The 14837-nt window shown below is 42.8% G+C and overlaps 1 protein-coding gene across 1 annotated transcript; it reads right to left on the bottom strand.

Moving 5' to 3' along the window:
* Positions 1-4224: 4224 nt before the first annotated feature.
* On the bottom strand, positions 4225-12174 carry LOC121531382 (kxDL motif-containing protein 1-like). The gene is made up of 5 exons (XM_041836620.1): positions 11988-12174; positions 9777-9875; positions 7810-7962; positions 7214-7260; positions 4225-5208 (listed from the first exon to the last, which is right to left on the bottom strand). The coding sequence occupies exons 2-5, from the start codon at positions 9869-9871 to the stop codon at positions 4946-4948; spliced, it is 558 nt and encodes a 185-aa protein (XP_041692554.1). The 5' UTR covers positions 9872-9875; positions 11988-12174; the 3' UTR covers positions 4225-4945.
* Positions 12175-14837: the final 2663 nt, after the last annotated feature.

The raw sequence follows: 14837 nt of genomic DNA, 5'->3' as shown, positions 1-14837 counted from the left end.
TTATTGATGGCAAGGTGCAGTGTTTGGCTCAAATGCAAAGTCTCTTAATCCCTATGATATGAGGTCTGACAGAAATTGAGTTTCAATTAGAACCGGACCGATATATCGCATCACTGACATTATCGGATATTGGCATTTTAACGCTATATTGGTCGATAATTCCACCAATAACTGATATTCAATAAATAGGATGAAAAAAGGGTATCTCAAGATTATCTGAACGCTTGCTGCCATTCTCATGATGTCACAATGTAAGAAATCAACAACAAAAAAATCCTGTTGAAGGTACATTAGGACCAAATTGGTATAAAATCTGTGTAGAATTAAGATCATCAGTGTGCTGAAGTTTCATTTCATTACAACCAGAGATAATCGTCTTCTCAGAATGACGACCTGAGGCTGCTAATCTAACCCTTTTCAATGTGGCAAGGGAGCATGTTTTAGTCTGTTTTGGCAGAGTGGCTGCGTGACCACTCTCTGGACACCTCTTCCCAATAGCTAAACCCCGTACTTTCTGTGCATGTGCTACGGAACAACGTTCAGCTAGTCTCGGAAATCCCATACCTACAGTGCATTCGGAAAGTATTCAGACCTCTTCACTTTTTCCACATTTTGTTACGTTACAGCCTTATTGTAAAACAGATTAAATAAAAATCCTCATCAATCTACACACAATAACCCATAATGACAATGTGAAAACAGGTTTTTAGAAATCTTTGCAAATGTATTAAAAATAAAAAACGTAAATACCTTATTTACATACAGTGGGGAGAACAAGTATTTGATACAATGCCGATTTTGCAGGTTTTCCTACTTACAAAGCATGTAGAGGTCTGTAATTTTTATCATAGGTACACTTCAACTGTGAGAGACGGAATCTAAAACAAAAATCCAGAAAATCACATTGTATGATTTTTAAGTAATTAATTTGCATTTTATTGCATGACATAAGTATTTGATCACCTACCAACCAGTAAGAATTCCGGCTCTCACAGACCTGTTAGTTTTTATTTAAGAAGCCCTCCTGTTCTCCACTCATTACCTGTATTAACTGCACCTGTTTGAACTCGTTACCTGTATAAAAGACACCTGTCCACACACTCAATCAAACAGACTCCAACCTCTCCACAATGGCCAAGACCAGAGAGCTGTGTAAGGACATCAGGGATACAATTGTAGACCTGCACAAGGCTGAGATGGGCTACAGGACAATAGGCAAGCAGCTTGGTGAGAAGGCAACAGCTGTTGGCACAATTATTAGAAAATGGAAGAAGTTCAAGATGACGGTCAATCACCCTCGGTCTGGGGCTCCATGCAAGATCTCACCTCGTGGGGCATCAATGATCATGAGGAAGGTGAGGGATCAGCCCAGAACTACACGGCAGGACCTGGTCAATGACCTGAAGAGAGCTGGGACAACAGTCTCAAAGAAAACCATTAGTAACACACTACGCCGTCATGGATTAAATTCCTGCAGCGCACGCAAGGTCCCCCTGCTCAAGCCAGCGCATGTCCAGGCCCGTCTGAAGTTTGCCAATGACCATCTGGATGATCCAGAGGACGAATGGGAGAAGGTCATGTGGTCTGATGAGACAAAAATAGAGCTTTTTGGTCTAAACTCCACTTGCCGTGTTTGGAGGAAGAAGAAGGATGAGTACAACCCCAAGAACACCATCCCAACCGTGAAGCATGGAGGTGGAAACATCATTCTTTGGGGATGCTTTTCTGCAAAGGGGACAGGACGACTGCACCGTATTGAGGGGAGGATGGATGGGGCCATGTATTGCGAGATCTTGGCCAACAACCTCCTTCCCTCAGTAAGAGCATTGAAGATGGGTCGTGGCTGGGTCTTCCAGCATGACAACGACCCGAAACACACAGCCAGGGCAACTAAGGAGTGGCTCCGTAAGAAGCATCTCAAGGTCCTGGAGTGGCCTAGCCAGTCTCCAGACCTGAACCTAATAGAAAATCTTTGGAGGGAGCTGAAAGTCCGTATTGCTCAGCGACAGCCCCGAAACCTGAAGGATCTGGAGAAGGTCTGTATGGAGGAGTGGGCCAAAATCCCTGCTGCAGTGTGTGCAAACCTGGTCAAGACCTACAGGAAACGTATGATCTCTGTAATTGCAAACAAAGGTTTCTGTACCAAATATTAAATTCTGCTTTTCTTATGTATCAAATACTTATGTCATGCAATAAAATGCAAATTAATTACTTAAAAATCATACAAATGTGATTTTCTGGATTTTTGTTTTTGAAGTGTACCTATGATAAAAATTACAGACCTCTACATGCTTTGTAAGTAGGAAAACCTGCAAAATCGGCAGTGTATCAAATACTTGTTCTCCCCACTGTAAATATTCAGACCCTTTGCTATGAGACTCGAAATTGAGCTTAGGTGCATCCTGTTTCCATTGATTAACCTTGATGTTTCTACAACTTGATTGGAGTCCACCTGTCGTAAATTCAATTGATTGGACATGATTTGGAAAGGCACACACCTGTCTATATAATATTCCACATTTGACAGTGCATGTCAGAGCAAAAACCAAGCCATGAGGTCGAAGGAATTGTCCATAGACCTCCGAGACAGGATATTTTTAGAGGCACAGATCTGGGGAAGGGTACTAAAAAAAGATCTGCAGCATTGAAGGTCCCTAAGAACACAGTGGCCTCCATCATTTTTAAATGGAAGAAGTTTGAAATCACCAAGACTCTTCCTAGAGCTGGCCGCCTGGCCAAACTGAGCAATCGGGGGAGAAGGGCCATGGTCAGGGAGGTGACCAAGAACCCGACGGTCACTGATAGAGCTCCAGAGCTCCTCTGTGGAGATGGGAGAACCATCCAGAAGGACAAATATCTCTGCAGCACTCCACCAATCAGGCCTTTATGGTAGAGTGGCCAGACTGAAGCCACTCCTCAGTGAAAGGCTCATGACAGCCCGCTTGGAGTTTGCCAAAAGGCACCTAAAGGACTCGCAGACCATGAGAAACAAGATTCTCTGGTCTGATGAAACCAAGATTTAACTATTTGGCCTGAATGCCAAGCTTCACGTCTGGAGGAAACCTGGAACCATCCATACGGTGAAGCATGGTGGTGGCAGCATCATGCTGTGGGGATGTTTTTCAGTAGCAGGGACTGGGAGACTTGTCAGGATCGAGGGAAAGATGAATGGAGCAAAGTACAGAGAGATCCTTGATGAAAACCTGCTCCAGAGTGCTCAGGACCTCAGACTGGGGCGAAGGTTCACCTTCCAACAGGACAACGATCCTAAGCACACAGCCAAGACAACGCAGAGAAGAATGGGAGAAACTCCCCAAATACAGGTGTGCCAAGCTTATAGCATCATACCTAAGAAGATTTGAGGCTGTAATCATTGCCAAAGGTGCTTCAACAAAGTACTGAGTAAAGGGTCTGAATACTTATGTAAATGTGATTTCTGTTTTTATTTAAAATACATTTGCTAACATTTCTTAACCTGTTTTTGCTTTGTCATTATGGGGTATTATTGTGTGTAGATTGAGGGGGAAAAAAACAAATGTGGAAAAAGTCAAGGGGTCTGAATACTTTCCAAATGCACTGTATGGCTGGAACATTGGTACATCGTGGGAGTCAACCCATCTGTCTAGACAGACTAATGCTCCGCCACTTCTAAAAGTTACATTAAAAGCTGGAGTTTTTTGTTGTCATATTTCAAGTATTTTAATTGTTAAACAAACCTATTAATATAATTTAGCATTCAAGTTGTTACGCAACATTTACCGTAAACATGATACAGATAAACACTTAGAAAGCTTAAGTTAGCCACTTCATCGAGATGTAATTTACAATGTAGCCTAGTACTTGAGCTCAAGTCATCCCAACAAAATAAAACGCATATCTGAGAGACAATGGAAAACAATAATACTGAACTCTTCCATGAAGCAACTCACACATTTTGCATGTTTTAAAAAAAGTATCTGTAGTGGTGGTGAGGTTTCAATTAGAAGCTGTCCGATATATTACATCACCAGAATTATCTGCCGATATTGCCATTTTAACGCTATATCGGTATCGGCCGATAATTCCACCGATAACTGATACTCAATAAATAGGATGAAAAAAGGGTATCTCAAGCTTATCTGAACCCTTTCTGCCATTCTCATGATGTCACAATGTAAGAAATCAACATTCAAAGCATATTTCTTGGACAATTGCTCTTTTGGATGGCAATTTATGAGAATTCAGTGTGGAAAATGAAACTTTATTTTCCCTGCTGTAAAACAGTATATCGGCAGATATATCTGTATCGGTAAGTTTTGTCCCCCCAGAAATCGGACCCAAATAACCATTTCGGTCAGGCTCTAGTTTTAATAGGGTAAATAACACCGAGGTGTGTTACTAAAAAACTTAACCATATTTTGGCAGGCCGTACCATTGCGATTAGCTGGCTTCCAATAGGCTTACCCATGACCAACAAAGCTCACTACCTCTTTAAAGGAGTGAATATTTCCAAGCTAAACAATTATTAATGATAAAAGAGACTCCTGTGCACACAAACAAATAATGACTAGCTGGGTGCAGTCCTCCTGTGTCAGTAATAAAGGATTCGGTTCTTCACAACAACACACACAAAAATGCAATTATCTTCTTCATTGTTAGTGGCGAGTGCTGGACAAGCATGGAGCAAGCATGTCTACAAAAGGGATCTTGTGTAAGGTGTACTCTTCTAACACAGTCTTGGTGGTTACAGGCGAACGGCAGTCAGTGTGCTGGGTTATATCCTGAACATCAAATCAGCTACTGATTAAGACCCGACTTACCAGATAACTGGTCAAAACTCTGAAGCCAATCAATCACATTGACCTCCTGCTGCTTCTATCTAATCTACAGGCACTGAGTAGAGCTCTAGGCCTGGGTTACGGAGGCCCTACTCTGCAGGCACTGAGTAGAGCTTTAGTCCTAAGCCTTACTCTGCAGGCACTGAGTCCGGGCCCTCGTCCCTCAGCACGTCCGTTTCAGGGCTAGGCAGGTCTTTGTCAGAGGTGGGTGTGTCGGCCTGCTCCTGGGAGAAGTCTTCGGAACACCGGCTTACAGTCCGGGAAATGACGTCGGGGCTCGTGTCACATGACTCGGTGCTCTGCCCCGACATGGCGGTGGTGATTGTCATGGCGACCCTGGCAGGGATGGGATCAAACTCGTCGTCCTCCATGATAGGCGACTCGTGGACGTCTGTGTGGGAGAGGGAGAGACTCAGGGTGAATCTCAGTCTAAAGTGGCCTCCATTCTACACTAATTGGAAAAAAACAGCACCGGTGAACGCAATAGGGGATCCCTACTATCCAGAAATTATGCTTTCACCTTGTGCAGATGGAGGAAGAAAGAACACCACTTAATAATATTAAGATGCACCCTCAGAGGCACTGAGGAGAAAGGCTTACTGAATATGGAATCACAACATTGAATTCCGTTACGTCAAATACTTTACAAAGTGTCTGATATGTGTAGGTCTAATTAAGACCCGATGAAAACTACTGTGAATGTCTGAATGAAGAACTATTTACAGTAAACAACATACAGTGAGGGAAAAAGGTATTTGATACCCTGCTGATTTTGTAAGTTTGCCCACTGACGACGACATGATCAGCCTATAATTTTAATGGTAGGTTTATTTGAACAGTGAGAGACAGAATAACAAACAAAAAATCCAGAAAAACGCATGTCAAAAATGTTATAAATTGATTTGCATTTTAATAAGGGAAATAAGTATTTGACCCCTCTGCAAAACATGACTTAGTACTTGGTGGCAAAACCCTTGTTGGCAATCACAGAGGTCAGACGTTTCTTGTAGTTGGCCACCAGGTTTGCACACATCTCAGGAGGGATTTTGTTCCACTCCTCTTTGCAGATCTTCTCTAAGTCATTAAGGTTTCGAGGCTGACGTTTGGCAACTCGAACCTTCAGCTCCCTCCACAGATTTTCTATGGGATTAAGGTCTGGAGACTGGCTAGGCCACTCCAGGACCTTAATGTGCTTCTTCTTGAGCCACTCCTTTGTTGCCTTGGCCGTGTGTTTTGGGTCATTGTCATGCTGGAATACCCATCCACGACCCATTTTTCAATGCCCTGGCTGAGGGAAGGAGGTTCTCACCCAAGATTTGACGGTACATGGCCCCGTCCATCGTCCCTTTGATGCGGTGAAGTTGTCCTGTCCCCTTAGCAGAAAAACACCCCCAGAGCATAATGTTTCCACCTCCATGTTTGACGGTGGGGATGGTGTTCTTGGGGTCATAGGCAGCATTCCTCCTCCTCCAAACACGGCGAGTTGAGTTGATGCCAAAGAGCTCGATTTTGGTCTCATGTGACCACAACACTTTCACCCAGTTCTCCTCTGAATCATTCAGATGTTCATTGGCAAACTTCAGACGGCCCTGTATATGTGCTTTCTTGAGCAGGGGGACCTTGCGGGCGCTGCAGGATTTCAGTCCTTCATGGCGTAGTGTGTTACCAATGGTTTTCTTGGTGAGTATGGTCCCAGCTGCCTTGAGATCATTGACAAGATCCTCCCGTGTAGTTCTGGGCTGATTCCTCAACGTTCTCGTGATCATTGCAACTCCACGAGGTGAGATCTTGCATGGAGCCCCAGGCCGAGGGAGATTGACAGTTATTTTGTGTTTCTTCCATTTGCGAATAATCGCACCAACTGTTGTCACCTTCTCACCAAGCTGCTTGGCGATGGTCTTGTAGCCCATTCCAGCCTTGTGTAGGTCTACAATCTTGTCCCCTGACATCCTTGGAGAGCTCTTTGGTCTTGGCCATGGTGGAGAGTTTGGAATCTGATTGATTGCTTCCGTGGACAGGTGTCTTTTATACAGGTAACAAGCTGAGATTAGGAGCACTCCCTTTAAGAGTGTGCTCCTAATCTCAGCTTGTTACCTGTATAAAAGAACCTGGTAGCCAGAAATCTTTCTGATTGAGAGGGGGTAAAATACTTATTTCCCTCATTAAAATGCAAATCAATTTATAACATTTTTGACATGCGTTTTTCTGGATTTTTGTTGTTGTTATTCTGTCTCTCACTGTTCAAATAAACCTACCATTAAAATTATAGACTGATCATTTCTTTGTCAGTGGGCAAACGTACAAAATCAGCAGGGGATCAAATACTTTTTCCCCCTCACTGTATCTGTTGTCTGTCTGCCAATGTTGCTGTCATGACTGTAAAATGTCAAACTTACTGCTGAAGGCCTCTGGGTACTGCTTGGCGATCTTGCCCTTTAAAGCCCTACGTGGACAGAAAAAAACATGAATATCTGGATTATGTTCACAGAACAGAAAGAAACCAAGGTTAGAGCAATAATTTTGTGACTACTCCCACGAGCTAAGAGCGAAAATTGGACAAGAGACAGTGTGTGACTGACCGTCACTGTCAGATGAACGTTTCCATTCGTAGTCAGTATAATATGTGCTTGGAGAAACAACTTGGAGGAAGTATACAATCCACCAAGAATATGGTTGTTAAACAACCCCTTGCCCCTTCCCCTAAGCACTTCATGTAGATCTGAAAAATGTGATAGGTATGGTAGTAGATCCCATCTTGTCCCCTGATAGGTTGGGTGGAGATGTTGCCAGATTGCTTACACTTATCCAACCGTGTCAGATCTACAGAAAGGCGTGGGGTTGTTTTTGGAAATAGGGAATAGGGGGTCTAGAGGCCGGGTCTAGGGGTAGCCTCATTGTCTTACGTCAGATAGCTTGATGGCAAAGCGTGTCGCGTTAGAATGACGCCATCTGTCAGAAGACAATGGGGGTAGTATTAGGACGGGTCCATCACCTGATTCTCCTAAAGATGCTGTCCAAGTCCTTCTTCATCTCCACCAGGGTGCGCGTGTGAAGCAGGAAGTGGTCGTTCATCTGCTGAAGCCGCACGTTGGAAAGTCCATTGAAGTTGATCAGCATCTCATTGGTCTTCTCAAAGCGGTCCAGCCTGGGAGAGGAGCCAATGACGAGCAAGATATATAGGCTCTATTATAGCGATAATTTGAAATTAATGGTGTCCTATTTGCGTCAGTCTTTGGCAAAGCTGTATATCAATGATGTCGCTCTTGCTGCTGGTGACTCTCAGATCCACCTCTACGCAGACGACACCATTTTGTATACATCTGGCCCTTCATTGGACACTGTGTTAACAAACCTCCAAACGAGCTTCAATGCCATACAACACTCCTTCAGTAGCCTCCAACTGCTCTTAAACACTAGTAAAACTAAATGCATGCTTTTCAATCGAACGCTGCTGGCACCCGCCCACCCGACTAGAATCACTACTCTTGACGGGTCTGACCTAGAGTATGTGGACAACTACAAATACCTAGGTGTCTGGTTAGACTGTAAACTCTCCTTCCAGACTCACATAAAGAATCTCCAATCCAAAGTTAAATCTAGAATCGGCTTCCTATTTCGCAACAAAGCCTCCCTTCACTCATGCTGCCAAACATGCCCTCGTAAAACTGACTATCCTACCGATCCTTGACTTCGGCGATGTCATTTACAAAATAGCCTCCAACACTCTACTCAGCAAATTGGATGTAGTCTATCACAGTGCCATCCGTTTTGTCTCCAAAGCCCCATACGCTACCCACCACTGTGACCTGTACGCTCTTGTTGGCTGGTCCTCACTACATGTTCGTCGTCAAACCCACTGGCTCCAGGCCATCTATAAATCACTGCTAGGCAAATCCCCGCCTTATCTTAGCTCATTGGTCACCATAGCAGCACCCACCCGTAGTCTGCGCTCCAGCAGGTATATCTCACTGGTCATTCCCAAAGCCAACACCTCCTTTGGCCGCCATTCCTTCCAGTTCTCTGCTGCCAATGACTGGAACGAATTGCAAAAATCTCTGAAGCTGGAGACTTATCTCCCTCACTAACTTTAAGCATCAGTTGTCAGAGCACCTTACCGATCACTGCACCTGTACACAGCCCATCTGAAATTAGCCCACCCAACTACCTCATCCCTATATTGTTATTTATTTTGCTCTTTTGCACCCCAGTATCTCTATTTGCACATCTAGCATTCCAGTGTTAATACTATTGTAATTATTTTGCACTATAGCCTATTTATTGCCTTACCTCCATAACTTGCTACATTTGCACACACTGTATATATATTTTCTGTTGTATTTTTGACTTTATGTTTTTTACCCCATATGTAACTCTGTGTTGTTTTTATCGCACTGCTTTGCTTTAGCTTGGCCAGGTCGCAGTTGTAAATGAGAACTTGTTCTCAACTGGCTTACCTGGTTAAATAAAGGTGAAATAAAAAAAATAAAAAAAAGCTGTGCCTGTTTTGCTGCAGTCTGCACACGCTGACTGTAACAGGATTGAGTGTCAATTAAATTAGTAGGTCTAGACTCTAGGCTATGTTTTGTTGGTGTAATAAAATCACCTCAGATCTGCATGACCCAAAATGAACCAATGTTGTGCTGTATTTGACTATTGTAACATATCATAGTGTGTGCAAGGCCATCCATCAAGACCCCATGGAGCCAGCTAGTCTGTTATCTATGTTAGTGTTTCCCAACTCCAGTCCTCAAGTACCCCCAACAGTACTAATTTTTATTGTAGGCCTGGACAAGCACACCTGAGTTGAATGAGGTGTTTCTCCAGAGGAATAACAAAAATGTGTGCTGTTAGGGGGGTACCCGAGGATTGGAGTTGGAAAACATTACTTTATGTGAGTAATATCAATGCTCAGAGCAGATATAGGATGTGCTCTGTGCAGCAGTCCAGACTGTTACTCACATGTGCCTCTGGGCTTGGACGATGGCGTTGACATCCTCAGAGTTGACCATGCTGAGCATTCTGTTACAGAACATTCCAGAGGCTGTGGGTTCCATGGTGCTGATGATAATGGAAAGCAATTGAAAAAAACACACCATCACCGTGAATTCATGAATGTCAAACAACTAGGGGTTAGCTATTTGTTGTAATTTGTAATGCAAACACAAATATGAGCCTGCTAGGGAAAAGGCCTATCATAGTCAGGAAATGCTATGAAGCAGTTACCTTGTTGTTAGCACTGGCAAGATACAAGGCTATTATGCATTCTGTTAGTTTGCTTAACTACACTGAACAAAAATATAAATGCAACATTTTCAAATATTTTTCAGAGTTACATGGAAATCAGTCAATTGAAATAAATTAATTAGGCCCTAATCTATGGATTTCATATGACTGGGAATACAGATATGCATCGGTTGGTCACAGATGCCTTTAAAAAAAGGTAGTGGTGTGGATCAGAAAACCAATCAGTATCTGGTGTGACCATCATTTGCTGTGACCACCATTTGCCTCATGCAGCGCGACAACTCCTTTGCATAGAGTTGATCAGGCTGTTGATTGTGGCCAGTGGAATGTTGTCCCACTCCTCTTCAATGGCTGTTGATGGATATTGGTGGGAACTAGAACACACTGTCGATCACATCGATCCAGAGCATCCCAAACATGCTCAATGGGTCACATGTCTGGTGAGTATGCAAGCCATAGAGGAACTGGGTCATTTACATCTTCCAGGAACAGATCCTTGCGACATGGGGCTGTCCATCATCATGCTGAAACATGAGGTGATTGCAGCGGATGAATGGCATGACAATTGGCCTCAGGATTACGTCACGATATCTCTGTGCAATCAAATTTCAATCGATAAAATGCAATGGTGTTCATTGTCCATAGCTTATACATGCCCATACCATAACCCCACCGCCACCATGGGGCACTCTGTTCAAAGTTGACATCAGCAAACCGCTCACCCACACAACGCCATACACGCTGTCTGCAATATGCCCGGTACAGTTGAAACCGGGATTCATCCGTGAAGAGCACACTTCTCCAACGTGCCAGTGGCCATCGAAGGTGAGCATTTGCCCACTGAAGTCGGTTACGACGCCAAACTGCAGTCAGGTCAAGACCCTGGTTAGGACGATGAGCATACAGATGCGCTTCCCTGAGAAGGTTTGACAGTTTGTGCCAAAATTATTCGGTTGTGCAAACCCCCAGTTTCATCAGCTGTCCAGGTGGATGGTCTCAGACGATCCCACAAGTGAAGAAGCCAGATGTGGAGGTCCTCGGCTGGCGTGGTTACAAATTTGAGGCTGGTTGGACGTACTGCCAAATTCTCTAAAACAGCGTTGGTTTGTGGTAGGGAAATGAACATTCAATTCTCTGGTGGACATTCCTGCATGCCAATTGCATTTACATTTACATTTTAGTCATTTAGCAGACGCTCTTATCCAGAGCGACTTACAGTTAGTGAACCCACAACCCTGGCGTTGCAAACGCCATGCTCTATCAGCTGAGCAACATCCCTGCCGGCCATTCCCTCTCCTCCCCTGGACAACGCTGGGCCAATTGTGCGCCGCCCATGAGTCTCCTGGTCGCGGCCGGCTGCGACAGAGCCTGGATTCGAACCAGGATCTCTAGTGGCACAGTTAGCACTGCGATGCAGTGCCTTAGACCACTGCGCCACTCAGGAGGACTCAGGAGAATTGCACACTCCTTCAAAGCCTGAGACATCTGTGGCATTGTGTTGTGTGACAAAAGTGCACATTTTAGAGTGACCTTTTATTGTCCCCAGCACAAGGTGCACCTGTGTAATGATCATGCCATTTAATCAGCTTCTTGATATGTCACACCTGTCAGGTGGATGGATTTTCTTGGCAATGGAGAAATGCTCACTAACAGGGATGTAAACAAAGTTGTGCATAACATTTGAGATAAATATTTTTTTTGTGCGTATGGAAAATGTCTGGGATCTTTTTTTCAGTTCATGAAACATGGGACCAACACTTTACGTTGCGTTTATATTTTTGTTCAGTGTATATAGCTAACGCTAGCTGGCTAGCAACTAACGTTACCTGACTAGACTATAGCCAGGAACATCACAGACAGAACAACGAGCTTAGTTAGTTATACAAATATTTGGTAACGATAAGCAGGCTAGCCTAACATACTTACGATTACATATGTTCCAAACTCGTTACATCCGTTAATTTTCTTTAACACTTGAATGGAAATATAAACTCTTACATTAAGCTACTGACAGTCACTTTTATAACTGGAGCTAGATGTAATTTAGCAGTCTGTGGCAAAAAGAAACATTTCTTATTTCTGGAGAAACTGAACGCTACACCGCATTTCCGTGTTGTGGAAATATTTATCACGTGACATAGGAAAGGAATATCTGTCATTTCCGGTGGCCTTATGCCAATCACAGCAAACCAAAGGTAGTTATTATTATTTTTTATTATTATTTTAAACCTTTTTTAGAACTCTAGATCTAACTAATAATATGGGACCTAATCTAATGCGACCCAAACTGGGGGTCGCATGGAAAAAGTAATACTTTTTTACACAGATTATCCATTATATTGACCAGATAGATACTCAAGTGGCTGCTCTAACAATGAAAATAAATGTCTTACATTTACATTCAGGGATGTAGTGCTGCCGGAGCGCCGGAGGAGTTGCGCTCCCTCACTTTTTTCTATTTGACTCGAGAATACACGGAACTGGTAAAACTATTTCTGGAAAATTAATTATAATAAATTCTAAATTAATTTAATTTAATTAGGCCCTACCACTAAATTTCAATGAAAAACTATAGAATGACAAACCAAATTAATATGTATAGCAGCCTAGAGGTAGGTAAAAAATAAATAAAAAAATCACTGTGTCTGCCTTGAGGATGTTCATAAAACTCCATGGACAAAAATGTGTGGGAGCTTCACAAGGGTTGGACTGAGGCAGGAGTCAGTGCATCAAGAGCCACCACGCACATACTTATCCAGGAAATGGGCTACAACTGTTGCATTCCTCGTGTCAAGCGTGGGGGGCTTATGTCATATTCTAATTTTCGGAGATACTGAATTTGGGGTTTTCATGAGCTGTAAGCCGTAATCATCAACATTAAAACAAATACAGGCTTGAACTATTTCACTTTTTTTGTAATTAATCCACAATATATATGAGTTTCACTTTGTCAATTGAATTATTGAAATTACTTAACTTTTCCACAATATTCTAATTTATTGAGCTGCACCTGTATATTGTGTGGTCCTTCCACTACAACTCGGGAAAGCATGCAGTTTATTAGGCTACAAATGAAATAAATTATGAACTTCACAGGGTGGTGAAAGTGTATGCTAATGAGCTTGATGGGCCTTTCCAATAAATAGAGGGTCTTATTCTGGTGACATGATGAGTTTGGCTGCCGTTTGACAAATAAAAATAATCTCGCTCTTTTTTGTCTATAATAATCTCATTGTAGGCTATATCTGCACTGTATCTACCAATTGTTGGGTAGAGTGGGCAAATTCACCATATAGCACAATCTTTTTGTGACAAAACCATCAGTAGAGTTGAAAAGAAAATGGAAGCCCATTTAACTTGTATTTTTAATTCGGTAGCCTACATGGGAATTTTACAGCAAAAGTTACTTTTATGTGCACTACGTCATCACACACATCACCCGCAACAAGTACATTTGAGGGAAACATCACTAGTGGGAAAATGGGAATATTGTTTTTAATGCGGATTTGAAAATATTTGCATGAAAATCTGTCGCCATTTGATGAAAACCTAGCTATTGAACTCCATACAAAAACTCCTTGATTGGCCTCCCGAGTGGCACAGCAGTCTAAGGCACTGCATCGCAGTGCTTGAGGCGTCACTACAGACCCGGGTTCGATCCCAGGCTGTGTCACAGCCTGCCGTGACTAGGAGTCCCATAGGGCGGTGCACAATAGCAAGCGTCGTCCGGGTTAGAGGAGGGTTTGGCCGGGGAGGCTTTACTTGGCTGTAGTGGCTCCTTTACTTGGCTGTAACGGGTCGGTTGCCAGTTGATGGTGTTTCCTTCGACATGTTGGTGCAGCTGGCTTCCGGGTTAAGCAGGTGGGTGTTAAGGAATGCGGTTTGGCGGGTCATGTTTTGGAGGACGCATGACTCGACTTTTGCCTCTCCCGAGCACGTTGGGGAGTTGCAGCGATGAGACAAGATCGTAATTGGATATCACGAAATTGGGGAGAAAAAGGGGTTTCCAAAAAAAAAAAAAGTTTAACTCCTCCCTTGGTAAGTGAAAACAAACAAAACGCCACCTAGTGGACAAGACAGATTTTGGGCCCAGTTATCCCTCTTGCTTTGCCCCTTATCCGCTCTGGTTTTAATAAAATATGCTTTATCTGCCTGAAAATTCAAACAAGTTAAGGAAAAGAGATGCATGTTTCTGAACAATGCATCATGCTGCCTTATAGACAACATGACAGAGGGGTGCAGATTACTGTTCGAGTTTAGGGAGTGGTTATAAACAACCCCTGAAACAGGATAAAGGTCCAAGGTTTTTAGCAAAACAGAAAATTCTGACTCAAACTCACAAATTACTTTTATTGAAAGACTAGTACAAAAAAAGTACATCATGTATAAAACACAAGACAATGCTTTGTCTAGATCTAACTTGGTAAATAAATGCAATTGCATAGCTACAATACATGCATGAAGCACTAAAGCTAAGATTCAACTTTTAAATTATGCAGTTCATATGCAACATTACAGGGCAAAGATGAGATGAAAGCAAAGTTTGAATATAGGCTACCTCAAATCACTGAAATTCATAGTTCAACAGGCTGGATACCTGATACAAGGATACAGGTCCAATCAAATGCTTTTATATTACAGAATAAATTACTACACATTCATGTTGATAAAATAAATACGAGTATTGCTCCCAATAATTCAAATACTGTTAATTGTGAATTTGACTAGAAGACTGATTGCTTAAGAACTACATTAATGGCTAATCATATCACAGAA

Source organism: Coregonus clupeaformis, chromosome 19 (assembly GCF_020615455.1).
Source record: "Coregonus clupeaformis isolate EN_2021a chromosome 19, ASM2061545v1, whole genome shotgun sequence".
Classification (NCBI taxonomy): domain Eukaryota; kingdom Metazoa; phylum Chordata; class Actinopteri; order Salmoniformes; family Salmonidae; genus Coregonus; species Coregonus clupeaformis.
The sequence above is the reverse complement of the archived record's forward strand: the minus strand, read 5'-3'. Positions and strand labels throughout refer to the sequence as shown.

Coding starts and splice junctions, on each gene's coding strand:
- LOC121531382 (XM_041836620.1), bottom strand. CDS start 9,871: ATGGAACCCACAGCCTCTGGAATGTTCTGTAACAGAATGCTCAGCATG. Junction 7,261..7,809: donor AGCATCTTTAGGAGAATCAG/GTGATGGACCCG, acceptor CTGTCCACGTAG/GGCTTTAAAGGGCAAGATCG. Junction 5,209..7,213: donor GTACCCAGAGGCCTTCAGCA/GTAAGTTTGACA, acceptor TCTCCCACACAG/ACGTCCACGAGTCGCCTATC.